At 39.7% G+C, this 27,855-nt stretch overlaps 1 protein-coding gene across 1 annotated transcript; it reads left to right on the top strand.

The window, feature by feature from the left end:
• Positions 1-396: 396 nt before the first annotated feature.
• Positions 397-26,741, top strand: Hsd17b11 (hydroxysteroid 17-beta dehydrogenase 11). The gene is made up of 7 exons (XM_042668448.1): positions 397-791; positions 4,711-4,818; positions 7,883-8,014; positions 9,462-9,568; positions 14,973-15,110; positions 21,465-21,581; positions 26,017-26,741. Exons 1-7 carry the CDS (start codon positions 582-584, stop codon positions 26,096-26,098), a joined length of 894 nt encoding a protein of 297 aa, XP_042524382.1. The 5' UTR covers positions 397-581; the 3' UTR covers positions 26,099-26,741.
• The last annotated feature ends 1,114 nt before the right edge of the window (positions 26,742-27,855 follow it).

The following is a 27,855-nucleotide window of genomic DNA, read 5'->3' as shown; positions in this document are numbered from 1 at the left end:
TGATTATGACTTAGAAAGACACAATTTCCTCCGTCCTCCAGAAATGGTGCTTCATTCCAACTCAAGTGGGATGCAGGGTGAAATCTTAGCAGGAGAACTGTTGGCTATTTTCAGATTTGATTCTTCATTTTCATCCTTTCGCCAGTGATAGACAACCTTCAACTTCCAAAGAAGCCAGCTCAGGGCTGCAGGCATTCAATCCAGAGAGCGCGATTGCGCTAACAGGGGAAAACAAAGGGTCGAGGAACCCTGCCAGGCCAGCTGTGGAGAGAAGAAGGAAGTAGGTGCAAAGCCACCCAGGCCCCACCCGCAGTGAGAGTCCGGCTGGGGTTTGGACTTTTGTCCCTCCCAGCTCTCTGAGCCAGCCAGCGGTCGGTTGCTCTGCACTGCAGCCGCAGCCAATTGAAGAAACCCTAACAAAGCCCAGCCCAGCGGAAGGAAAGGTTTCAGAGTTGTTTTTTTCTCCTAGGGGTTGAGCGGATCTTTTCCTAGAACCGCTGTTCGTTCAACCCACCCTCAGAAGCAACTGCGAGGGTCGGTAAAGAAGGAAAACGGAGCTGAGGCTCCCAGCCGCCAGAAGAATGAAAGTCTTCCTGAACTCCCTCCTCCTTCTGCCCTTACTCATCATCTGCAGCTTGGAGTCACTCATCAAGCTTTTTCTCCCGAAGAAGAAAAAATCAGTCACCGGAGAAATCGTGCTCATCACTGGAGCTGGACATGGAATTGGAAGACTGACTGCCTACGAATTTGCCAAACTTAAGGCCAAATTGATTCTCTGGGATATCAATAAGGTAATAGCACTTTCCATGCTTTGCTTTCTGGTACGTTTAAACTTATGGCTATATGGCTACATTTTATCATCAGCCACCCTTTACCGTGTTGTCTTAAAGAAGGCATAAGACAGTTACTTTTGCCATTCCAGGCAGGGAAAGATGAATTAATTACTCTGTTTAGGATCACATGATGAATAGACGGAGAGGAGACCCCATTCTCCGCTTCTGCCGGTCACCATGTAACATTGTACATTCATCCAGAACTTTTGCCTTGAAAATCATTTTTAATCTTTCCCCATCCTGATTTTACTCCGTCTATCTAGATCATGTGGAAAAAAATAGCCACCTACTGTGTCCTATTTGCAGTTACTGAATTAAGTGGTTTAAAAGATTACACCCAACAGAAAACAATATTATTCTGCTGTGATGACTGCCAAGAGAAATTTTTGGAAATCACCTTTTAGTGAAAATATTTTTTAGAAAGGCAGGAAGGAAGGAAAAAAGAAAGAAAGAGAAAGGAAGGAAGGAAGAAAGAAAAAAAGGAAGAGAGAGAGAGAGAGAGAGAGAAAGAAAGAAAGAAAGAAAGAAAGAAAGAAAGAAAGAAAGAAAGAAAGAAAGAAAGAAAGAAAGAAAGAAAGAAAGAAAGAGAAAGGAAGGAAGAAAGAAATAATTTTCAATGCAATATTTCCCCAGGACAAGCAAAAGTGTGGGCTTAGGGAAAGAGAAAGCCCTAAAACAGAACATTTTGTTTGACCTTTGACAGATGAACAAAGGTTTCTGGGAGGCACTGTTGAAACACTATTGATTTCATACTAGCCAACATCTAATTCTGTAAACAAGAATTTAAGTACCTGAGGTTAAATAAGTATAGCCCAAGGGATAGTTAATGAAGATTATAAGCAGCAAGTACTAATTATTAACAGTTTAGACATTAGGATCAGATAGAAAATAGAAGGGGCGGGGCTGGGAAGGTGGCTCAGTGGTAGAGCGCTTGCCTTGCATGCCTGAGGCCCTGGGTTCGATTCCTCAGCACCACATAAGCAAAAAGAAAAAAGCTGGAAGTGGGGCTGTGGATCAAGTGGTAGAGTGCTAGCCTTGAGCTGAAGAGCTGAGGGACAGTGCCCAGGCCCAGAGTTCAGGCTCCACGACCGGACCCAAAAAAAAAAAAAAAAAACTCTTAAAAAAAAAAGAAAATAGAAGGGGCCCTAAATCCAGCACAGAATATATGTTGTTGTTTTTGTTATTTTTGGTTCCAGTCCTAGGCTTGAACTCCAGGCCTGCTTCTCTTCCTGAGCTTTTGCTCAAAGCTAGGGCTCTACCACTTGAGCCACAGCTCCACTTCTGGCTTTTTCTGAGTAGTTTAATGGAGATAAGAGTTTCCTAGACTTTACTGCCCTGGCTGGCTTCCAACAGCCATCCTCAGACCTCAGCCTCCTAAATAGCTAGGATTACAGGTTTGCACCACAAATGCCTGGGAAAATAGTTCATAAGTAACAAATAGGGCAGTGAAAGATAACAAGAGGGCTTATAGGCCTCGGGCTGTGGTCTGCCTGGTGGTTTGGCCAGACATAAATGCTTAGAATCTTAGTCATTTCTTAGCTTAGAGACTTAGTCAAATTCTCAGAACTTTAGTTTTCAGAAACAATGGGTAATATAACTATCCTTCAAAAATCAGGAAAATGATAGGAGATAATGCATGAGATGATTTAGCCTTGTGAGGCATATGGTAAACACACTAGTTTGCTAGTTATTGTTCTTCTTTGACAAAGAGGAAGTAAGTTCATGGTTCCCCATCAGTGCCTACGGTTGATTAGCACAAAATTTCTCTGATCTGAAATGATGTTCATGTATCCAACAAATACTTATCAAGCATTTACTTTCTACCACACAATGTGGATACAGCAGAAAAGAAAATAAAACAGCTGCTGCATGGGCCAAAGACAGTGAATAAGTCATACTGCATAATAATATAATTATTGGATGCTGTTAAGTATAAAAGAAAAATAAATAATACTTGAAAGGAGATAGGGTTGTATGTGGTGGGGAGGGCTGGGTTGACTATTTCATACAAGTATCTAGAGAAGGCCTCATTAAAAAAGATAAAATAAACAAGATAGAGACATTAGAGGCTTCAGATGTAGCTCATTGGTGAACATTTGCCCACCAAGCTAGGCTCTGGGTTCTATCCTCCGCACTACAATAAAAAACATAGGGACTGTTGAGTCAACATCAGATGCTGAGAACACAGGGAGTCCTATGCTTTGTCTGTGGAGAGTGCCCAGCAAATGCAATACCTGGCACAATGTGAAGGAACCGAGAGAAATGAACAGAGCTGTCAAATACAGAGCCAGGGAGTAGCCACTGGTCACTTGTGGCTGTTGAGCATTTGAAATATGGCAAATCTGAGCTAAGGTATGATGTCTGTAGCCCACTTGTTTTTGACAAGTTAGCGTGAAAAAAGAATGTAGAATATCATATTTAATTTGCTAAAATGACAATGATTTTAACATACAGGGTAAATAAAAGGATCAGTTGAATAGTTCGTCAAATACGCAGGATTGTAGACATTGCCCATTGTTATGTAGAAACTGTTGGCCATGAATCTGTTCAGATTTTGCTGCCTATTTTGTGATGCGAAGTTCAGCCTGACCCTGATTCACTCTGATTCATGAGCTGTGGGTAATAGCATTCAGCCTTTTCTTGACTTCCCACACTTGAATCAATCATCATAATGTCAACTTAGTTCAGTGTTACCTGTGGTACACATACCCCCAAATTAGGGCCTGTTGGAACAATAAAAAGCAAAGCAGAAAACCATTAGAAGAGTTTGACATAATTTGTTGTGCTTTATTTGTCTGAATTTATGTGGTACAATCAATTTGGAAATAATGCTTTCAATTCCCCATGTCTGAACCATTTCTTGTTAACTATGACATGTTTTGACCTTTGGCATTCATATGTTTTTAGTACAAATACCCAGGAATTAGTACAAATATCCACAAGTCATCTCATGATAAAATAGGTGAAGGCACCTAAGAGACAAATTTTTCAGGTAATTCAGAGAAAATATACTGTTAAATCTTATTTTTCTAGCCAGGCAACAGTGGCTCATACCTGTAATCCTTGCTTAGCAGGAAGAGATCTGAGCTCAAATCACAGTTCAAAGCCAGGCCAGGCCAGGCAGGAATATCTGTGAGATTTCTTATTCCCAACTAACTAGCATAAAGCTAGAAGTGGAGCTATGGTTTGTGTATAAAGTTCTAGCCTTTAGCAAAAGAGCAATGGGACAATGCCCAGGCCATGAGTTCAAACCCTAGTACCAGCTCTATATATACATTTTTATGCATATACAGTTATTTTTATATAAGGAAAGGTTAAATTAGGGGAGGAGTTGACAGGGAAGAATGATGAAAGGAGGGACATCTCTCAAGATGCACTGTACTTACGAATTGATTTGTTAACTGTTAACTCCTTTGTACAACAACTTACAGATAATACAAATATCATTTTTTAAAAATTTAAATTAGATATGTAGTTTACATTACATTTCTCTGGGACAGTGCTGGTCTAGAGATGTACCTATTGTTTGAACCTGGTATCTCCTCTTGGGAAAGCAATGGAGGGTTTGACTCATTTTCTATTGAGAAGGATCCTGCAGCCTCCAGCTGAAGAACAAAGTGTTAAGGAGAGATGGAAGGAACAACAAAGAGGTTAAGACATCATTGTGGTAATCCCAGTAAGAGGTCATATGGTGGTCCCAGGTTGGTAGGAGCAGAACTTGCTAGAAGTGATTGGAAAACTTTAAGGACCAGATAGCGAGCTCTTTATCAGGTGCAATGAGTTCAGTTTTAAAACTTCACCTTTTGCCTGGGGATTATAACCTTCCCAATTGCAATAGGTCATCTATTTGTCTCTTGCCTTCTGTTGCTTTTTCTAGCATGGCATTGAGGAAACTGCTGCCCAATGCAGGAAACTTGGGGCCCACGCTTATTCGTACGTAGTAGACTGCAGTAACCGAGAAGAGATTTACAGCTCTGCAAAGAAGGTGAGAATTTTTGCATTCATCTAGAATCACATCTGTTAGCACTAGGAAGTATTTTGAAGATCAAGTCTGTTCATGATATAAAGTAATTGGCAAATATTGTGATTTTTTTTTCTCCCAGTAGCTGGCTAGTAGTAGACCCAGATTTAGAACTAAGATTTGCAGATCATGGTATATTCCAGATCCTTCCAGGAAGCTTTTTTAAATATATACGCTTGAGCTCTACTCACAGTCGGCATGAGACAGAACTCAGGAATTTATATGTTTACCAACCTGGCATCTTCACTCATGATTCTGATACAGTTGAGTACCTGTGTTGTAAGTTCTTACATTTGCAGCATCCAGCAGCAGTGTTTTAGATAATGACACTTCTACTAGTAGTTAGGATTTATTTAGAGCAGAATATATATCAGAAAGTATATGACTACGTTGTAACATTAAAAATAAAAAAGTACAAGCTGAGTGCTGGTGGCTCATGCTTATCATCCTAGCTACTCAGGAGGCTGAGATCTGAGGATTGCAATTTGAAACTAGCCAGGGAAGGAAAGTCCATGAGACTCTTATCTCCAATTAACCACCAGAAAATTGCAAGTGGAGCTATGGCTCAAAGTAGTAGAGTACTAGCTTGAAGTGAAAGAGCTCAGGGACAGTACCCAAGCCCTGAATTCAAACCCCATGACTGACAAAAAAAAAAAGAAAGTAAAAATGAATGAATGAAAGAAAGAACAAATGAACAGACGAAAAAAAGAAAGATAGATAGAAAAAGTAAAAAGACAGCTTAAGCATCAAGTTTCTGTGAGTGTCCTGAACAGTGCAAATATTCTTCACAGTTCAAAGAATGCCTTCTATTGTTTTGGGCAGAAGGCTCTGTTCTCTTGCTTATTCTTTTTCAGTTGAAAGCATTTTTCCTATGATAGTTGTAGTAGCCTTTGAAATTTAGCCTATCAGCATATATAAGCCCTCCCAGTCTAGGTACCCATGGCCCATGCCTGTAATCCTACCTACTCAGGAAGCTGAGATCTGAGGATCGAGGTTTAAAGCCAACCTGGCAGAAAAATCCTTAGACTCCTATCTCCACTGAACCAGAAAAAAGCCAGAAGTGGAGCTGTGGTTCAAGTGATAAAGGACACACCTTGAGTGAAAAAGCTAAGAGCAAGCTGAACCTTATTGGTTCAAGTCCTAGTACTGGCACACAAAATAAAAAGTTCTCCCATGTGACCACATAATTTCTTGAATGTTCTTCCTTTTGATTAATACCAAAATAAGTAGTTATAAAAACACATCTATACCACACACATATATTAGGAAAATATACAAATACTTTAAGATTTTATTTATCTCATACATAAGTTCCTATATTAAGTAACCAAAGATGAGCCTTGAAGGTAAAATGGGTAATTCATGCCTATAAATCCAAGCTACTCAGAAGATTGAGATGCAGAGGATCTCAATTCAAGGTCAGCCCCAGTTAAAAAAAGTTTACTAGACTCCATCTCCCAAAAAATAAACAGCAAAAGTGTAAGGTTAGAGTGGTGTAGTACCAGGTATGAGCAAGAAAGCCAGACAAGCATGAGGCTTTAAGTTCAAATCCAGTACCACACACAAAGAAAACTTCAAACATGTACTTCATACATAGAAATGAAATGTATAATAATACAGGGTTGAAGGTGTAGCTCAAGTGGTAGAGCACTGTCCTAGCAAGTGCAAGACCCTAGTTTAATCCTCAGTATAACATAATAACAAATAATAATATGATACACAATAATAATAGTCATAGCAATTTATAAGGCATAGAGATAGTTCCTTTATGTCATTTCATTTGTTCCCACAATAACTCACAAGCAAGTTATGTTACTCTATTTTATTTCATTATATTTTTTTGTCAGTCATGGAGCCTGAACTCTGGGCCTGGGCACTGTCCCTCAGCTCTTCAGCTCAAGGCTAGTGCTCTACCACTTGAGCCAAGCACCACTTCCAGCTTTTTCTGCTTATGTGGTACTGAGGAATCAAATCCAGGGCCTCATGCATGCAAGGCAAGCACTCTACCACTGAGCCACCTTCCCAGCCCCTTACCCTCTATTTTAAAAGGAGTAATTGAAGTTTTGAAAGGCTCAATAGTTTTGTTTCATAGTGATACAGCAAGAACTCAAGGCTGACCTAAGACACCCCAAACTACCCCTCCCTTCATTAGGAATGTAGGAAAATGACTGGTGAGCAGTAAGACAAAGTGATTATGAAGATATAAATATAAAAGCTGGACACCGGTGGCCTGTAATCCTAGTTACTCAGGAGGCTGAGATCCAAAGATCACCATTCAAAGCCAGCCCAGAAAGGAAATTCTGTGAGACTCTTATCTCCAATTAACCCCCAGAAAACTGGAAGTGGCTCAAAGTGGTAGAACATTATCCTTGAGTGAAAATCTCAGGGACAGTGCCTATAATTATTTATATATATATATGTATACATGTGTATATATATATACATGTATACATATATGTGTGTATGTGCTTCAAAAATAAATGCTTTTTATATAGTGCTTCAAAAATAAATGCTGCTTAGGCAGAGGTCTTTTGAGCTATAATCAATAGAGAAACATCAACTTTGTCTTAACTAAGTTTCAAAAGAAAATGTCTAACTGGGGGCTGGGAAGTTGGCTCAGTGGTAGAGCGCTTGCCTTGCATGTATGAGGCCCTGGGTTCGATTCCCTAGCACCACATAAGCAAAAAGAAAAAAAGCCGGAAGTGGTGCTTTGGCTCAAGTGGTAGAGCACTAGCCTTGAGTTGAAGAGCTGAGGGACAGCGCCCAGGCCCATAGTTCAGGCCCCACAATCGGACCCAAAAAAAAAAAAAAAAGAAAATGTCTAACTGGTATGCTGGTTGGCAGAGTTGCTTTGGACAGTAAGTACTTAAAATTAAAAGAGTGTGCTTTTTTCTTCATGTCAACACAAAGACAAAACTACTTTTCCTACTACATCTAGTAGAAAAATATATATGCATTTAAGGGTCATTACATGCAAACCTACGTACCTGCCTCTTTGTGAATGTAGTTTTCTGGTTTTATTTTAAAGGTGAAGGCAGATGTTGGAGATGTTAGTATTTTGGTAAACAATGCTGGTGTAGTCTACGCATCGGATTTGTTTGCCACACAAGACCCTCAGATTGAAAAGACCTTTGAAGTCAATGTTCTTGCACATTTCTGGGTAAGCATGATTCCTTCCACAAAAACACTTTAAGCAGGGTGCTGTGGCTCCCACCTGTAATCCTAGCTATGCAGGAGACTGAGATCTGAGGATTGTGCTTCAAAGCCAGCAGGGCAGGAAAGTCCGTGAGACTCTGATCTCCAATAAACCACCAGGAAACTGGAAGTGGCGCTGTGGCTCAAATGGTAGAGTGCTTGTCTTGAGCTGAAGAGCTCAGGATCAGTGCCCAGGCACAGAGTTCAAGTCCCATGACCAAAAAAACCCAAAAACAAAAACACTTTGAAAACCCCAAAGATTAAGTTTAAAAGGTGCTTTCAGGGCTGGGAAGGTGGCTCAGTGGTATAGCGCTTGCCTTACATGCCTGAGGCCCTGGGTTTGATTCCTCAGCACCACATAAGCAAAAAGAAAATAGCCAGAAGTGGCGCTGTGGCTCAAGTGGTAGAGTGCTAGCCTTGAGCTGAAGAGCTGAGGGACAGTGCCCAGGCCCAGAGTTCAGGCCCCACAACCGTTTAAAAAATAAAATTAGAAAAAAAAAAAAAAAGGTGCCTTCAGCACATATATGAAAGTATTAAATCAGTCCTAAAGTTTCCAGGGAAAACATTCTACAAGGAATTATTTCTTTTTCATGCTACGACCAAATTCTGCCAATTATCTTGCTCCCCAAATTTAATAATACTAATAATGAAGTGAATAATAATAAACTAACTTACTATTATTCGTCCTAAAATTGTATTGTCTGGGGAGTGAAGAAGAATTGAGACAGGGTCCTACTATGTAGCTCAAGCTGGCCTTGAACTATACAGCATAGGCCAGCCTTGAACTCACGAACTCACACTCTCCTGCTTCAGCCTAAATGCTGGGATTACATGTAGACACTTACCACACTTGTCTTTATCTTTGTACTTTTATGTTTGTTAAAATGAAAGACCTGGAAGTGGCATTATGGCTCTAGTGTTAGAGCACTAGCCTTGAGCTGAAGAGCGCAGGGACAGCGCCCAGTCCCAGAGTTCAAGCCCCATGACTAACAAAATATTAAAAAAAAAAAAAAAAATTACAAAAAAGAAAGACATGCTTGTATTTGCTTCTGCATAGGGGTCAATGTTTAGTCCATGAATTATGAGATTGCCCTTCACTTCCATAGTATGATACTATGAGCAAACTGTTTTTTTAATAATTTCACATTAAGTATAAATTCTCCTGTGACTCTAGTTTGTTCTCCTTATTTAACACATGAGTTGGTAGAAGACATCATTGTGTTTCATCATTTGTGTTTCTAATGTGAGCATCCTACCTAATTGCCTTATGAGGACACACTTGGCAATTTAGATTTTTTTCATTCAGACCAAAAGCAACATTTTTGAATGTACTTGTGTGATAAAATATTCCCAGGGGTCCTGTGGATCATAAAAAAGATTTGTTTTTCTCTTTCAATGAAAACTATTTCTAGACTACGAAGGCATTTCTCCCAGTGATGATGAAGAATAACTATGGCCATATTGTCACCGTGGCATCAGCAGCAGGCCACACCACCGTTCCCTTCCTGCTGGCTTATTGGTATGTGAGTTCCACACTTACTGGTATTGGTTCCTATGCTTAACTCATATGGGATTTCTTACTCTGTCTAAAGGAGACTATCTTTATCATGTCAATAGCCTAAATCACTGATATGCAAGGCGTTGCACCAAATCTCTTTTAAAGCAACATTATTGCTAGAAGCCAGTGGCTCACACCTGTAATCATAGCTACTTGGGAGGCTGAGTTCTGAAGATCAAGGTTTGAAGCCACCTAAGGCAGTAAAGTCCTTGACATTCTAACCTCCAACTAACCACCAAAACACAAGACATAAAACTTAAGTGGTAGAGTGCTAGCTTTGATCATAAAAGCTAAAGGACCATATCTAGACCCTGAGTCTAAGCCCTAGTACTAGCACCAAAAAAGAAAGAAAGAAAAAAATAATACTGTTCTAGAGGTGGCTGTGGGAATTTATGCAATTGCAGACAAACATCTTACCTCATTTCTCATCCTTTTCAACAGCAAGGAATTATATAACAAGGCTGGTATTTTTGTATCGCTAAAAAATTTATATTAATCATTTACATGATCAATATTAATTAATTACTTGGGATATAACTATCCAAGTAAAATTTTTCCAGAAAGAAAACACAATGAAAAAGAGGGAGAATGAGTGAGAATATTTATCTGGGATTCTAAACAAAGAAAGCATCCAAATAATTAAATTGTTTTTTACTTTAAAAAATGTAATGGCTTTCCATTTTTGGAAACCCTATTGTTATAGTAAGTGGAGAATTTGCCATAACATGTATTTAGTTCATGGTAATTGTGTGCTACACTGTACTGTAAGGATCAGATTTGTGGCTGGCTGAAGTGATGCTTGCCTGTAAGCCCATATTGTTAGAAAGTGGAGACCAGAAGATAAAGGTTCAAGACCAGCTTGGGAAAAGCCCCAAGACTTTATCTGAATAAAACACCAAAAGGATTTTGGGCCTGGCTTAAGTGGTAGAGTACCTATCTAGCAAGCCCAAGGCTTGGAATTCAATTACTAGTACTGAGGAAAGAAGGAAGAAAGGGAGAGAGGGAGGAAGAGAGGGAGGGAGGAAGAGAGGAAAGAGGGAAGGAGAAAGGGAGAAAGAGAGAAGGATAAGGGAAAGAAAGGAAAAAAGAATTGATTCCTGAGGCCACGTAGTTAGTTAGGTTGTTCCTTGTTGATTGCACACACCCCTAACTATTCTTGGCTGTTTCGATTTATGCGAGTAATAACATTTAAAATGTCAAATTGTAATTATGCAAACATGTACTTATGTGTGAAATGTTATAGTTTATTTTTTCCACTTTTCTCATTTAGAAGTACTTAAATTCTAAAACCATACCTATATATTTGTAGCTATGTATGTAGCTATGGATATATATATATATATATGTATATAGAGAGAGAGACAGAGAGAGAGAAAAATAGACATGAGAAGGGTAATTTGTTAATATATGTGATGTGTGTATAAATATTTTGTTTATATAAAAGTTTACAATGATATATACCAATTTTCTAACCATAATAAAGAAATGACTCCTTCCTCCCTCCCTCCACCCCCAATACTGAGGTTTGAATCAGGGCCTTGTACTTGGTAGGCAGGCACTTTATTAATTGAATCACATCCCCAATCCAAGAAGTTGTTCATATAGGCTAGTGATACAGCTCAGCCACAGATCACTCATGCACAAGAACTGGGAACTGAAAACAAAACAAAAACTTCAGTTGCCATTCATAAGAATAACCACTTCTTGTTTTTTAAAGTTCATTGCCCTCCAACAACTAATTTTTTTATTTGATTTTTATTTTGTTCTTTGTATTCATCTGTGTTTTCTTTATTTTTCCTGCAGATTATAGATTTGTTTTCTAATGTTTTTAACAATAACTATAGACTTAGATTGAAATCTCAAATTTAAAAGAAGATGACAAAGTGGTGAGCCAATCCTAGAACAGAACCATTGTATCACATTGCACAGAGCCAGCTTAAGTTAGGGGATTAGCTCAAACAGTATAGAGCTAATGTGGCTATACTTCCTTTTCTTTGCTTCCTGATGAAAGGTAGTTTCAGGTATGCTACCTGCAGGGCTACTCCACCACATTCCACTTTCCTGCCACCCCTAATCTTGTTACTAGGCTCTGAGGTAAATGGAGGATTTGCATCCAGCAAGATGGGGGGCATTGCCTGCTTTCCCCTCCTTTTTGTGGCAAGATGAGAAGGAAGGGTGGAACTGGAGCTTGAACACAGAGCCTGGGCACTGTTGTCCTTTAGCTTTTTTGCTCAAGGCTTGCATTCTACCACTTGAATCACGCTCCACTTCTGGCTTTCTTTTGTTAGAGATAAGTCTCACAGACTTTCCTGCCTGGGCTGGCTTCAAACCACCATCCTCAGATCTCAGCCTTCTGAGTAGCTAGGATTACAGGTGTGAGCCACCAGTGGGCCCAGCAGGCCCTCCTCCTTTTTCATGTTAAACAGTAGTTCTTGGGGCTCTGAATTGATTCTGTGCCAATGAGTGTTCCTTAATATTAACAAAGACAGACTACTTTGTGTAACTAACACACACACATACACACACACACACACACACACACACTGTTAGTGATGGAGCTTTGGGCAGAAATATGGTTCTCATTAAGTACTGTCAGAGTAGGGATGACACACACAGTTGTAGAGATTGTACACTACACAATTGTTCTCTCATTCTGGTCATTTTTAGACTTGAATTACATCTTGAATTATATTTTACTGCAGGTGGCAGTAAAATAGCTTGAGAAGAGGAAAGGCTTTGAAAATCTACACCAAGTTGTCATTTGATATAGCAGGAAAGGATATAACTACCCCAGGGGTTTGTACGCTTCAAACTTAGCAACAGATTTGTGGTTTCTAGTACTCCCAGAACTCCCTTCTGGAGACCACAGTTCTCTTGGCCATCTATGATCCTAGCCTGACAGTTATCTTCTTCATTTGGCTCTGGTTCTTACTAAACATCTGATCAATGATAGGACTTGGAAGAAACATGCCAAAGACTTCCACCAGCAGTCAGCATTGTTTATCAGATGCTATTACAGCTGGGCAGTTTAGGATACACAGCTCTTTAAGTGTAAACATTGTCTTTCAAAGCACAGTACACATGGCCTGAAAAGAAGAAATCTTGGGTATACCAAGTAGATGCATTTGTTTTACTTCCAGGCAGGTTAAAAAAAAAATAAACAAACATTACCAGATCCTAGATTGGGGACAGTGTCTACCACTCATCTCCCCCTTCATTTTCAAAGGTAACCACAATCTTGACTTGTGACACCACAAATCAATGTGCCTTGTTTTCTATTTTTCTATACATAGACTACACTGCATTTGTAAGGTTTATCCATGATGTAATTGTGAACTATTGTTTGATCATTTTCATTACAGTGGAGTCTGGTTTAGTGTGACTCAACAATAACCTATTTTTTCCTTTTTTTTTTTTTGTCCGCCTTGGGGCTTGAACTCAGGGCCTGAGTACTGTCCCTGAGCTCTTTATGCTCAAGGCTAGTGCTCTACCACTTTGAGCCATAGTGATACTTCCAATTTTCTGGTGGCTAATTGGAGATAAGAATCTCACAGACTTCCCTGCCCAAGCTGGCTTTGAACCATAATCCTCAGACCTCCCGAGTAGCTATGATTACAGGTGTGAACCACCAGCACTCAGCTATTTTTCTATGCTGTTTGTAAATATTTGGGTTATTTCCAGCATAGGATTATTATGAATGATGACATTGTGAAGATTAATTCAATCGCTGTTTCTATAATCTTAGGCAAGTTAGTCAACTCTTCTAGAGTTCATTTTTCTCATCCATGCAATGGGCTATTAATTGTCATAAGGTTCATATCATATAGTGTAATGCATTTGGCACAGAATCTGAAATTGTGCAGGTGTTGAGTAACAGGAAGATGCCGGTTGGTTTTATGTTTCATTCCCATTCCCCGTGTTCAAACAAAACAGTGTGGTCCCACCTCTCCAGAATACTTTGCTTCTGTGACACTGGTCATAAATGTTGCAGCACCTTTTGGTTACAATGAAATGAGGGAAACATAGGATTATTTTTTTCTGTACAATCCATCCCTCAGCCTTGAATCCCAACAGCAATAAAATCTATTACAATTCTGATCAGCTATCATGGAAAAATAAGTTCAGTTTCTCTTGGGAATTGGAACACAACACATTTAATGATGAATGTGCAAAATGCAAGATTCTACTCTAAAAAGAAAATCTGCTGCTTACCAAGTATATTTTTCACCAGTATCTTGTGTATGTTTGTGTGTGTATGTGTGTGCATATGCAGTCACTGCGCTTGAACGCAGGTCCTGGGTGCTGTTCTTGAGCTTTTCCAACTCAAGGCTAGCACTCTATCACTTAAACTACAGCTCCATTTTTTTAAATTTTGTTTTTCTGTTCTTTCGGCCTTTTTTTGCTTTTTTTGGGGGGGTGGGGGAAGGGGTCCGGTCCTGGGGCCTGAACTCTGGGCCTGGGCACTGTCCCTCAGCTCTTCAGCTCAAGGCTAGTGCTCTAACACTTGAGCCACAGCGCCACTTCTGGCTTTTTTCTTTTTGCTTATGTGGTACTGAGGAATCGAACCAAGGGCCTCATGCATGCAAGGCAAGTGCTCTACCACTGAGCCACCTTCCCAGCCCCCCCCCCCTTTTTTTTGGTATTAGAGATAAAAGTCACAGACTTTCCTGACTGGGCTAGCTTTGAACCATTATGTACAGATATCAGTCTCTTGAGTAGCTAGGATTAGTCACAAACTACCAGCAGCTGGTTATCAGTATTTTTTCTTAAACAAAGGAACAAAATTACCTGGCTGATATATTTTGTCAACTCAAATAATCAGTTTTTAAGTATGGTAATTACAAGTGTCCAAACAGCCAAACTGAGTCATTAGCATTAGATTTTAACAGAGCACAATATCATTAGAAAATAATTTAGAGTAGGGCTTAGAAAAAGTCTTGAAGGAAGACAAGCTGAAACTTATAGAAAGAAGAGGGGTTTATCTGGGAGTATTTTCTAGTAAATTGCCTGCGCATTTTATAATAAATAATGGACAGCTGACAATGACATTGGGTTTAATGGAAGGAGCAACAATGAAAACACTGCCCATGTTCCAAGCCCCACATCCATCACACCAGATTCTGACTCTGATGAGTCACTCTGATGTAGTGACTCTTGCATGTCTTGTGTCTTCAGCTATTAATGTGCCTGGATTGACACTGAAGATCTAATGCAGTGTGGCCCCTGATTCAGTAGCTGTGCACTTAGCCTGAGATGCCCACCCTGCTGCTGGTCAGGGGCCCACACTTAGCAATGAGAACGTATGTGTATGGAATGAGCAGACTGGTCAGAGTTCTGCAGTTAGTTTGTAAATTCTCTGTTGCAGCTCAAGCAAGTTTGCTGCCGTTGGATTTCATAGAGCTTTGACTGATGAAGTGGCTGCATTAGGAAGACCTGGAATCAAAACAACATGTCTCTGTCCTAATTTCATAAACACTGGCTTTATCAAGAACCCAAGGACCAGGTAAGTAGGGACTGCATGGAGACAAAAGGATCCGGTAGCTATGGGTACATCCTGTGGTTTTCCTAAGTATTTGAAAGCCCAAAACACCTGGTATTCAATGCCTTTCATTTACTTTACTTTCAGTTTCTGTGAGATTATGAGAAAACAGGTGAGGAAACAAAGGAGAGAGTGACTACAAATGTAAATACGAATGGCACAGATGCACTTGCTAATCCTTGTTCTTTCCCAAGCAGTGCGTCTTAGACTCAAAGATGTATTTATGTCTCCAGGAGTGTTGGGGACAAAGGTGAAATCCTCACCCACACAGATGATGGTTTATTGGTATAGTGGAGGTAATAGAGTGGTGGAAGGAGGGTCTGGGACTCTCTGAGAGATAACCAGACTACAGAGTGACAAAGTATTGCTTGGGTCATTTAGAAATTATCCTGTAAGCCAGGTGCCAGTGACTCACCTCTGTCATTCTAGCTACTCAGGAAGCTAAGATGTTCAAAACTAGCCTGGGCAGGAAAGTCCATGAAACTCTTATCTTTAATCAACTACCAAAAAAAAAAAAAAAAAGGGGAGCTGTGGCTCAAGTGGTAGAGGGTTAGCCTTGAGTGAAAACACTCTGGAACAACACCCAGGCCCTGAGTTCAGAGCCTCAGGACCTGCACACACACACACACACACACACACACTCTCTCTCTCTCTCTCTCTCTCTCTCTCTCTCTCACACACACACACACACACACACACACACACACACACATACACACACACTCAGGACCTGCACACACACACACACACGCACGCACACACGCACACACACATACAAAAGAGAGAACTCCTCTAAAATATGTTCTAGACCAAACTCTTGCCTTGTTTAAAAACATAAAAATTATATAGAATCAGTTCTGAGAATACTGTTTAACATTTCTTCTCTTTGGAGCTAGCTTTAATGTCTTTATAACCATAAGCATGCTTTAAAAAAACAAATTACAACATTGTGGGGGAAAATTAAATGCATTTCTTTTCAAACTGAGTCTGGTGGAAACTACTCTTTAACATTTTGATAGAAACATTTGTATATATCCATGTATATTAAAAAATGAAAATCTAATTCCAAATAATGAGCATATATTACATATGAGGTTCTGGCAACAGTAAACTGCTGGTTTTTCTGAGCATTATCACCTGATCATCTGTTCATATCAGTGAATTCAGAAATAATTGACAATACATATTATTGTGGATATCTTTTCATGGTTGTTGAATATAGATCTTTATCATAAACTATATTGGTTATTAGAAAAATAGTGCCTCAAGTGATAATTTTAGTGTTTCAACTTTCTGTGTTTTTACCTTATTCATTTTTTGGTTGTATTGAGTTTGAAATCAAGTCTTCCTATTTGCTAGGTAAGTGCTCTTCTGCTGAACCACACCTTCAGCTCTTCAATTTTCTTCATTTTTAGTAAAGCAGAGCTGTAATGAACATCTTTGTACGTGCTGTTTTAACATTTGGGTAATTGTTTTCTTCAGGAAGATTTGTAAGGAGGCAATACTGAATCAAATGCAGTATTTCCAAGTTGTAAATATTTGTGGCTCAGATATTTCCATATCTATTTTATTTCTAGTAGCACTATATCACCTGCCCTTTTAGTAATTTTTTTTTATCAGTACTGGAGTTTAAACTCAGGACCCTGCTTTTGTAGGGAGGTGCAATATCACTTGAATCATGACCACTTGGCTTTTATTTTTCAAGTAGTGTCTCATTTTTGCTCAAGTAAGCCTAGAATGTGAGCCTCCTATTTATGCTTCCTGTGTACTTGGGATGACAGGTGTGTACTAGTGTCCAGCTTTTTATTGCTTGAGATGTGATCTTGTGCTCCTAGAAGGGATGATGATGTAGCTCAGTTTTAGAGTACTGGCCTTGAACTATCATCTTCCTGATCTCAGCCTCCAGAGTAGCTAGAATAACTGGCTTGAGCCACTGCCTCCCTTTAGTAGGTATTTTATTATTACACTTTTATATCAAACTATTCTTTCTACCCAAATTTATTTTAATTAAAGAAATAAGGTTATGGTATAGTTTAATTGCTTTGCACAAATAATGAGTTCTCTTACAATAATACATTATTTCTCTTACTGATTTAAAATTTATATCCTACTAAATTCACATACTGACTTGAACTGTTTTTTTTTGAACCCCTTGTTCTATTGTATTGTTAAGATTTGGTGTTTTATCTTCATTCTGCCCTTTCAAACTTCATCCCTCTTTCTTCCAGTTTAGCTGTTCTTAGTAAAATGTATTTGATATTGATGAGGAATATTGAGTTTGGCCACTTGAGCAGTAGTAGGTTCTCTTGTTATTGTTTCTGTTGTTAAAGTCAAACTGTCTTTCAGTAGTTAAAAACACCATGTTTTAAAATTATAGTTGACTGTTTTTAAAATTAGTTATAATTGTTGTTATTAAGGAGTTGTACAAAGGGGTTACAATTCCATAAGTCAGGTTATGAATACAATGCTTCTTGGTCAATGTCACCCCTTCCTTTGTTCTCTCCATCCATACCCAGAAGTTGCATAGTTCATTTTTTTTGGGGGGGGGTCTGGTTGTGGGGCCTGAACTCTGGGCCTGGGCGCTGTCCCTCAGCTCTTCAGCTCAAGGCTAGCACTCTACCACTTGAGCCACAGTGCCACTTCCGGCTTTTTTCTTTTTGCTTATGTGGTGCTGAGGAATCGAACCCAGGGCCTCATGCATGCAAGGCAAGCGCTCTACCACTAAGCCACCTTCCCAGCCCCACATAGCTCATTTTTTATATAATGTATATTGGATATAATGACTACATTATATTCAATTATATATTACATGTTTGAATGTTTTAACCTAGTCCCTGGACAAGGCTGCAAGGTAAGATCGCCATCTTTTGGCAAAACTTTGCCAGTACAATTAAGAAATAATTAGGAAACTAAAAGTGTGACTAGAAGCTAATAATTCTTGCTTAATCATAGAAATCCAAACCTGCCCTGGCAAAGCTGATGGTAGAGGGCATACTACAGATGAAGTTTGTTCAAATACTTAAATTTGGTACTTTTAAGTAGAGGGAAGAACATATATCCTAATTGAACGTGTGTGTGTGTGTGTGTGTGTGTGTGTGTGTGTGTGTGTGTGTGTGTGTGTGTGTGTGTGTTCTGGAATTCAATCCAGGGGCTAGATGCTGTCCCTGAGCTTTTTTTCTGCTCAAGGCTAGTGCCCTGCCACTTAGGACACAGCTCCACTTCTGGTTTTCAGATAGTAAATTGGAGATGAGTCTTCAAGACTTTCCTGCCTGAGTTGGTTTTGAACCGTGATCCTCAGATCTCAGCCTCCTGAGTAGCTAGGATTACAGGCATGACTTACCAGCACCCTGACAACTTTACAGTATTTGTTTTTTGGGGGGTTCGGTCGTGGGGCCTGGACTCTGGGTCTGGGCGCTGTCCCTCAGCTCTTCAGCTCAAGGCTAGCGCTCTACCACTTGAGCCACAGCGCCACTTCCGGCTTTTTTTCTTTTTGCTTATGTGGTGCTGGGGAATCAAACCCAGGGCCTCATGCATGCAGGGCAAGTGCTCTACCACTGAGCCACCTTCCAGCCCAACTTTACAGTATTTTAAGAGAGATGTTCCTATTCCTCTTTCATAGGTAAGAGTTATGCCCATAAACAGCATAGCAGACCTTTAGACCAAGAAACACAGAACCAGATTTCTGAGTGAAGAGAATCAAAGCAACCTTCAAATGGCTAAATTTGAACCATGATGTCTTGGGAGGATTTTTGTTTGTTTGTTTGGTACAAGTATTAAGGCTTGAACTCAGGGCCTCATATGTTCACTTGCCTTTTCTGCTCAAGGCTTGTGATGTAGCATTTGAGCCACAGCTCCACTTTTGCTTTTTGCTGGTTAATTTGGTATGAGTCTCACAAACTTGCCTGCCTGGACTACCCTCAAAATTCCAAACTGCAATTCCCAGATCTCAGCCTCCTGAGTAGCTAGGATGACAGATGTAAGCCACTGGCACCCAGGCGTTTTTGAGAAAAACATGTATTCTTATTTTAGTAGATTGGGGGAGGGAGGAGTTTTATCACATACTATACAACAATGGTGTAAATGGTGTATAATGTAACTGTTTGCTTCCATGTTACCATCCTACCCACTGCCCATGAGCACTGGCTTGCAATCATTCAGCAATGTCACTAGGGTAGCTTAAAACCAGCCATATTGGGAGACCATGAAAATCAGCAAATGGAACCAAACTGGCATTGCTGTCCTCTGGAGATCCTATTGTTACCATCATTCCATCACCTTACCCCAATTTCAGACTACGAAATGCAAAATGAGTCGAATATTTCCCCCCAAATTACTCAGCTACTTAGATGGTCAAGTAAGCAGGAGACAAGATAGAGAAGCAGACTGTGCTTCCAAGGTGAAAACAATCCCTGCTCTTCTACCCCCAGTATCCCTGGCTCCCACAGGTACCATCCTGCCCTCCCCTCCCCCCCATTGATTAAATGGCTTCTGTACGGTTTCTACAAACTCCATGGAACATTTGTTTAATTTCATTAACATTAGAAGGTTAGGGGGAAAACATTGCTAATTAGTGACGTTTTTGTACATTTTTATTCTACCAAGAAATTTGGTTTTCTTACTCTTCTGAATACCTTTGGTTTGGTTTGTTTTTGTCAGTCATTGGCTTGAACTTAGGACCTGGGCACTGTCCCCGAGCTTTATGTTCAAGACTGGTGCTCTACCACTTTGAGCCACAGCTCCACTTCTAGTTTTCTGGTGGTTAATTGGAGATAAGAGTCTCACAGACCTTCTTGCTGGGGCTGGCTTTGAACTGTGATCCTCCAATTTCAGCCTCCTGAGTAGCTAAGATTGATTACAAGCATGAGCCACCAGCACCTGGTTTACCCTTTGGTATTTTTAAACCAATAATATTGTGAAGTATTTGGTAGACATGTATGAAGGTAGAATAATGAAATAATGAATTGTTTAAAGTAGAGGGTGAGCAGGTGGGGTGGGGGCACAAGGAGGAGGATTGAAAGAGGGAGGTGAGTTTGACCAGGATACCTTGTGCATGCAAAGAAATGTCACAATGAAACCCCTTTAGACAACTTATTTGCATAAATAAATAAAACTATATTGGCCAGCCATTATATTGGAAATAGAAGGTCTCTGAGAGGGACTCAGAACATCAGGTAGACTGGGTACAAGGTAAAAATTTCAGGCACTGAAGTAGCATCTGCTTGGCAGGGTAGCAGGGCCTCCATGCTGACAGAGTGTGCTATACCATTCATGCACTCAGATGTTATGGATTACAAGGAGTGTGGGATCATGGAGGCTGGTAGCCAGAATGAGACTCTGAAATGCTTAGCAAGGCACAGCATCTTTCAGTCTCTGGGCTCATCTTCTCAGGTGTCCATACCTGCCTATCTTGTTTGTGTCTTCTTTTTTTCTCTATCCTTCTTTATTCTTTTCTCTCTCTCCCTCCCTCTCTCTCTCTCTCTCTTTCTCTATCTCTTTCTCTTTCTTTCTTTTCCTTCTTTCGACAGTACTGAGGTTTGAAGTCAGGGCCTCTTTTGCTTGCTCACTTTGCCTTTTTGCTGGTTAATTGGAGATGGAACCTGAAAGACTTTTCTACTGGGACTGGCTTTAAACAAAGATCCTCCAGATTTCAGCCTCCAGAGTAGTGAGGCTTGCAAGTATGAGCCACTAGCATCGAGCTTTAACATCTAGATCTTAAGAAGCCATGCTTTGGGGACCACCTACTAATCTGTGGTACATTTGCCTGGGTGATTACATAGGGCGGTTGTCACATAGAATGAGGTCAGGGGCTGACCAATAAATCAAGACCTAATAAATCTGGAGCTTCCAGGTAGGATAAAAGTCCAAAAGCCAGACACATAGCGGTTACATTTTATTTACTTGGATACTTCACTGTATATCTAATAAAACTTGTGTAATTGTGCCCAAGTCAAATGAAGGTTCAAAAATGAACTTTCCCTAATCTAGCTAAATCATTTCTGAATCCTAGTTACTTCCATAATCCTCATTTGTAAAATAAGGATCATAGATCAAGTGCTTTAGGTTGTTGTACAACTTCAGTGCGACAACCTACATAGACTAAGCAGCACAGAGTAACGTTATAGAGATTGTGCTTGCTGATACTCATAATTAAGTGCTGCTCTCTCTAGGCATCTGTAAGGGACTGCCTGCTGCAGATGAGCTAAGCTTCAAGTCTTGCAGTGGGTTCCTTTCCTTGCAGTGAGCCCTGCCGCCCCACCCCCTCCCCTCCCCGCACAATCTCAGAGGGCTTCTGTTACTAAAGACTGCCTCTGATTTCAGCTTAGGACCCACTCTGGAACCTGAGGAAGTTGTCAGAAAGCTCATGAATGGAATCCTGACTGAGCAGAAAATGATTTTTGTTCCATCTTCTATACTCATTTTAACGGCACTGGAAAGGTAAGTGATGGATAAATTTGTTAGTATAAAAGCAAATGGCTATTACATTGTAAGTTGAACTCAGGTCCTCAGAGTTGGGTCATATTACCACTTGAGCTCTCCAACTAACATGCCAGAATGTTTTAAATACATGTGTTCACCCATTGTCTGTGCCTCACATCTGAAATCCTAGCTACTAGGAATCACGGTACGAAGTCAGCAAGAGCAGGAAAGTTCACGAGAGTCTTATCTCCAATTAACCACCAAAAAGCCTAAAGTGGAGTTGATTGTCAAGTGGCAGAAAGCCAGCCTTGAGTGAAAAAATTGAGTGAAAAAAATTGTAAGAGACAGCACTACCCAGGCTCTGAGTTCAAACCCCAGTACTGCATGCATGCATGTGTGTACACACACACACACACACACACACACACACAGAGTGTGTGGTAATGATATTGGTAAACCATTTTCATGTTTTCTTAAAGTCTTTGTAAGGAAAACAACAATAGTGAAATTTGCGTATTTCTGGAACTGTTGTCTTGTGAATGAATTATTATAAGTGACTTTTTTTTTTTGGTCAGTTGTGGGGCTTGACCTCTGGGCCTGGGCACTGTCCCGCAGCTCTTCAGCCACAGCACCACTTCCGGCTTTTTCTGCTTTGTGGTGCTGAGGAATGGAACCCAGGGCCTCATGCATGCAAGGCAAGCACTCTACTGCTGAGCCATCTTCCCAGCCCTATAAGTGATCATTTTAAAGTGTTTTTCCATTGTGGATTTGTAAAAAAGTGAATTCAATTCTAAGTACTCATTCACTATGTGGAAAACCACACTGCAATATAGGAGTTGCTATTTGACCTTATCATTGAGCCTAACTCCTTCCAATGAGGCCCATGGGTTTTTTTAGCATCACTATCTCTGGGGAGTTGCTTAGAAACACAGATTCTCCAGATCTTAGTAAAAATTTGCATGTACAGAAGATCACCACATGACTGTATGCTTTATAAAATCTCAGAAACACTTCCTTTGATGAATATTGCAATTACCTGAAAGGTTTTGAAAATGCAGATGTAGCCTGGTGCAGATAATCCCTGCTAATCAGGAGACTAAAGCCCAGAGGATTGAGATTTAAAACCAGCCTGGACAGAACAGTCCAGGAGACTCAAATCTCTAAAATAACATCAAAAAACAGGACTGGAGGCATGGCTCAAGGAATACAGAACCAGCCAAACAAGCAAGCCAAGCTTGGTACAAGTGCAAGGCCCAGAGTTCAAACCCTGGTTACAACAACAACAACAACAACAACATTAAAAAAAAATTCTTACACTAAGACTGATTCTCAAGGCTCTTATTTAATTGGTGTGGCCTATGGCCAGGCTTTAAGAGGTTTAGGACCTCTCCACGTAATTCTATGCACAGCCAAGACTTGGAAGCCCAGCAATTTAAAGAAACCTTTACCATGGCTTGACTGGGAAAACTGTGCTGCTGAGGTTGGTCCAGTAATGAGTGGAAAGTGAGGGATGAGGACAAAAAGTCTCTTGCTGCCCATGCTGAGACTCAAGATTGCCTGAATTGGGATCTGAATCACTTGTGAAATCTATTTGAAAAACAGATTCCTGGATTTCATTTCTACAGATATTAATGTATTTGAGTTGCAACTCTGAAGTTTCTATTTTAACAGGTATCTGCCACCAACAGTCCAAAGATTTACAGAACTATAATCACAAAAAAAATAATAAGTCACGAGATCCAAAGTATGGTATGTGTCAGGCTTGCCAATCCTGTAATAAGAACCAAAGTTGAATACTGGAAGGTTTAGGTAATGAATCTGAATCTCCAGGGTTGTCCTTGATGAGAAAAGAGTTAAAACCTGACAAGTTTCTTGTTTGCTTGCTTTTTTTTTAACTTTTTGTTGGTCCTGGGGCTTGAACTCAGGGTCTGGGAACTATCCCTGAGCTTTAGTGTTCAAGGCTCTCTCTCTACCACTTGAGGCCCAACTCCACTTCCAGCTTTTTTTTTTTTTTTAGTAGTTTATTGGCGATAAGAGTCTCATGGACTTTTCTGCCCAGACTAACCTGGAACCCTGATCTTCAGATCTCAGCCTTCTAAGGTTGTTAGGATTACAGGCCTGAGCCACTGGCACCTGGCAAAACCTGTAAGGTTTTAACATTTTACATGACACATGGCGTAAGCAAGCATTTAGCTATGACAGCTCTGAAGAATATCATCCTCCAGAGAAAGAACTTGGCCAGTGTTTCATAAAGAGTGGCTGACATATAGGACACATCAAAATGTTTGCCAATTGAATAGATGAATTCTAATCCCTAGACTCTGTGTGTGTGTGTATGTGTGTGTGCGCGTGTGTGTGTGTGTGTGTGTGTGTGTGTGTGTGTGTGTGTACTGGGACTTGAACTCAAGGGCTTACTCTTTGGCTTGGCTTTTTTACTCAAGGCTGTTGCTCTACCAATTAAGCCACATCTCCTGTGCTGGTCTTTTGCTAGTTAATTAGAGATAAGAATCTTATTGGGCTATTCTATTGGGGCTGGAAGATCCTCAGATCTTAGCCTCCTGAGTAACTAGGATGACAGGCATAGGCACCAGAACCTGGTTCAAATCCCTGGCCTTTTAACATGGAGACTCAGTGTGGTCTCTGGAGTTAGATGTTCTTGCAACGTGAATGAAGATGAGTTCCACAACATCTTTGATGCTCAGCTTCTTCAACTGTAAAATGAGCTGAGTAGGGAAAAAACAAATAGTTTAAATAGGGATACAGGTGGACCCATTGCAATAATGAGATGTACAAGTCGTTATGTCGAAAACGAACTTTACAACTTTGGGGGGGGGGGAACAGGGGGGCAGGGAAGATAGGATGGGAAGGGGAAACAAAGGAGGAGGCTATAATGCTTGATAAGAAATGTACTCATTATCTTGCCCATGTAATTGTAACCCCTCTGTATAGTATTTTCACAATAAAAAAAAGATAAACGGAAAAAAAATAAGATGAGCTGAGAGAGGAGTCATTGAGATAGTACGATTAACATCTCACCACCATTCACTATTACTACCACTACTACTACTCTCATTGGTGAGTGTGCATTACCAAATCCTATTTTAATGCAGTCTGATAAATCTCTGTGGGTCATGACACTGGCTTACATATTCTGTAGATTTTCTCTCACTGGAATGTAACAAATCTTTTTTTTTCTTTTCCTTCTTTCTTTTTTGCCTGTTCTAGGGCTTGAACTTACAGCCTAGATGCTGTCCCTGGGGTGTTTTTTTTTTGCTCAAGGATAGTGCTCTACCACTTGAGACACAGCTCCATTTTCAACTTTTTTGATAGTTAATTGGAGATAAGAGTCTCATGGACTTTCTTGCCTGGACTGGCTTTGAACTGTGATCCTCAGATCTTAGCTTCCTGAGTAGCTAGGATAACAGGCATGGGCCATAGCACCCAGATCCTAAATTTATACTTAATTCTTAAGTATAGATTGAGAAAAGAGATAGAACCTGCTACATGTCCATCACAGTTTAAGATCTTTTATATGAATACATAGATTCCTATAAGGAATAAAGTATTCTTACAAAGAACACTTGTGAGGTAGGCATTAATTATTCCATTTATTTGTGAGTTATTTAAACCTAAAGGCCAGTTGATTTATTCCACATTATGCTCAAAACCCAGGTGCATGGTCTACATTTTCAGTTAGCAGTTCTATTTTCTCCGTTTTCCAGTGGAACATTTAAATGACATTCGGAATTATAAAATTAGCTCTCACTTTTACTTACTTTCCAATGGCAAGTTTCCTTTTTTAAACCTTTAGCATTCAACTATTCATTCCAATTAATTTTCAACTAATCTCTTGAAAAAAGTGGAAAAGCACATTTAAAAAACACATATAGCTAGGTAATCTATATTTCAAATGACCTTTGTCACTGAGCACCCATAGCTCACATCTATAATCATAGCTACCAAGGAGGTTGAGAACTAAGGATCTGGGTTTGAAGATAGCCTGGGCAGAAAAATCTAAGAAACTCTTATCTCCAACTAACCAGCAAACAAGCTAGAAATTGAGGTGTGGTTCAAGTTGAAGTGCTCCAGCTTTGTGTAAAAAAGCCAAGCAATAGACATAGGCTCTGAGTTCAGGCGATAACTACACTAACAAATGTAAACTTTGAGTTACTACTACCCTAAGAAAGTGAAGCTTCCTTTCTTTTCATTTTAAAAGAAAACTGAATTTAATAGAGAAGACTATAGTCAAAATTCAGAGTAAAAGTTTGTAATCATGTCTAAAATGGACTTGACATTAGTATGTGTTAATCATAAAAACTATAAAAGTTTTGAGGTTTTTCTGTTTGCTTGTTTATTTTTTGTTTTGTTTTAAATTTATTCTATCTTCAAAAAGAAGATATTTTGTAAATGAACATAATAATTTTCTATTCATTTTTACATATCTTTCTTTCAGGATCCTTCCTGAGCGTTTCCTGGTAATTTTGAAACAAAAGATCAACATTAGGTTTGATGCAGTTATTGGATATAAACCCTAAGGATAAAAAGTGCCTTATTTTCTTGAAAACTAATTTACCAGATTTAAGACAATTTCATGTAGTGTTAATCAGAATTTAAATGTTTTAACTTCTGATTTTCCTAATTATCCTCTTATCTTTAATATTGTATTTTGAGATTCTAACAACATTCATTACTTCTGGTTCTTTAGCTGAAAGCTAATTTTATGCAGTAAGCTAAATATCTTAAGATTTATTCACATGGAAAATAAGGAAAGAAGACAAAAACAATTTTATGACAATAATTGCCTAGATATGTGCCTCATCTAAAGGTTTGCAAACTATGTACAATCGATGTTTACTTAAGATATATGATTTTGAATGGCACTTTAACTTTATGTAATTTGTGTTTGCTATTCTATTCTGAACACGACCAGGTATGTTAAGTTGTACATCTCTAGATAGAAAGCTCTCTAGCTGTATCTAGTAGCATTTCATGGTGAATTTCATGAGTTCCACACATTTCATCCTGCACATTGCCACCATGTTTCCTGAGACATACCTCACATTCTAAAGTCAAATGCTCAGCCCAAGGAAACTATAGGTGGTACATGTGCCAAGTAGAAAGGCATGGTGGGAGGAAAGTAAGGGGGTGCAGTTATACATGGCAACCATAATAAATGAAACCAATCACATTTTGCCTTGCCTTTTTTTTTTCCTTTTTGTCTTTTAAAAAACTGGCTAACCACCAGGTACCAAAGGCTCATACCTATAATCCTATGTGCTCAGGAACCTGACATCTGAGGGTAACAGTTCAAAGCCAACCCCAGCAGAAAAGTCCCCATGAAACTCTTACCTCCAATTAACCACCCAAAAACTAGAAGTGTCTCTGTAGCTCCAAGTGGTAGAGCTCTAGCCTTGAGCAAGAGAGCTCAGGTACAGCATCCAGGCCCCAAGTTCAAACCTTACAACACACACACACACACACACACATGCACACACACAAACCCAAAAATGGTTAACCTTCAAATTAAATCAACTATGTAAAAAAAGATGTTTTTGTTCTTGTTTTAGAAATTTCTTGGCTATAAGGTTCAGGGAGATAAAAGACACACAACAAATAAAGGAAATCTCATCAAGAAAATTTACTTCTGTGCAGAAGGGTGCATAGACACTCTCCCCAGAGTTACGCAGGCATACCAGGTGGGGCTGTCTCCTCAGTTTTTATCTCAACCCAAGCTGCTCCTCCTCTTTGTCAAGGAGTCAGGCTCACATCTTATTCTCAACTGGTTACCAAGGTGATGGGCTAATACAAGGAAGTTAGAAAGCACTCCAGCTGACAGTGAAAAATTGCCCATTAAAGAGGGTTCTATTCTTCAACTCCAATGATAAGGACTCATACCCTAGATGCAACTGGCTAGTAACAAACATGGCTGAAAAGAAAAACTTCATACAACTACGTAGAGAAATACCTTTGTACAACTACAGAAAGATAAAAAGAAAAACACCACAGCTGATAACTGCAGTTTGAAGTCAAGAAGCAACTAATTCTAGGAAATAGGTACCAGAAAATGTCAATAAAGAATGGTTTTGACAGAAAAAAAATTGCTTTTTCTCACAAAGTTTAACATTAAACGTTACAAGAGGACTGGGAATGTGGCTTAGTGGTAGAATGCTTGCCTGGCATTCATGAAGCCCTGGGTTTGATTCCTCAGCACCACATAAACAGAAAAAGCCAGAAGTGGCACTATGGCTCAAGTGATAGAGTGCTAGCCTTGAGCAAAAAAAGCTCATGGACA

Source organism: Dipodomys spectabilis, unplaced genomic scaffold (genome assembly GCF_019054845.1).
Source record: "Dipodomys spectabilis isolate Male_0828 unplaced genomic scaffold, ASM1905484v1 ptg000436l, whole genome shotgun sequence".
In the NCBI taxonomy this organism is placed as follows: Eukaryota; Metazoa; Chordata; class Mammalia; order Rodentia; family Heteromyidae; genus Dipodomys; species Dipodomys spectabilis.
Note: the sequence above shows the minus strand (reverse complement) of the source record. Positions and strands in the feature narration are given on the sequence as shown.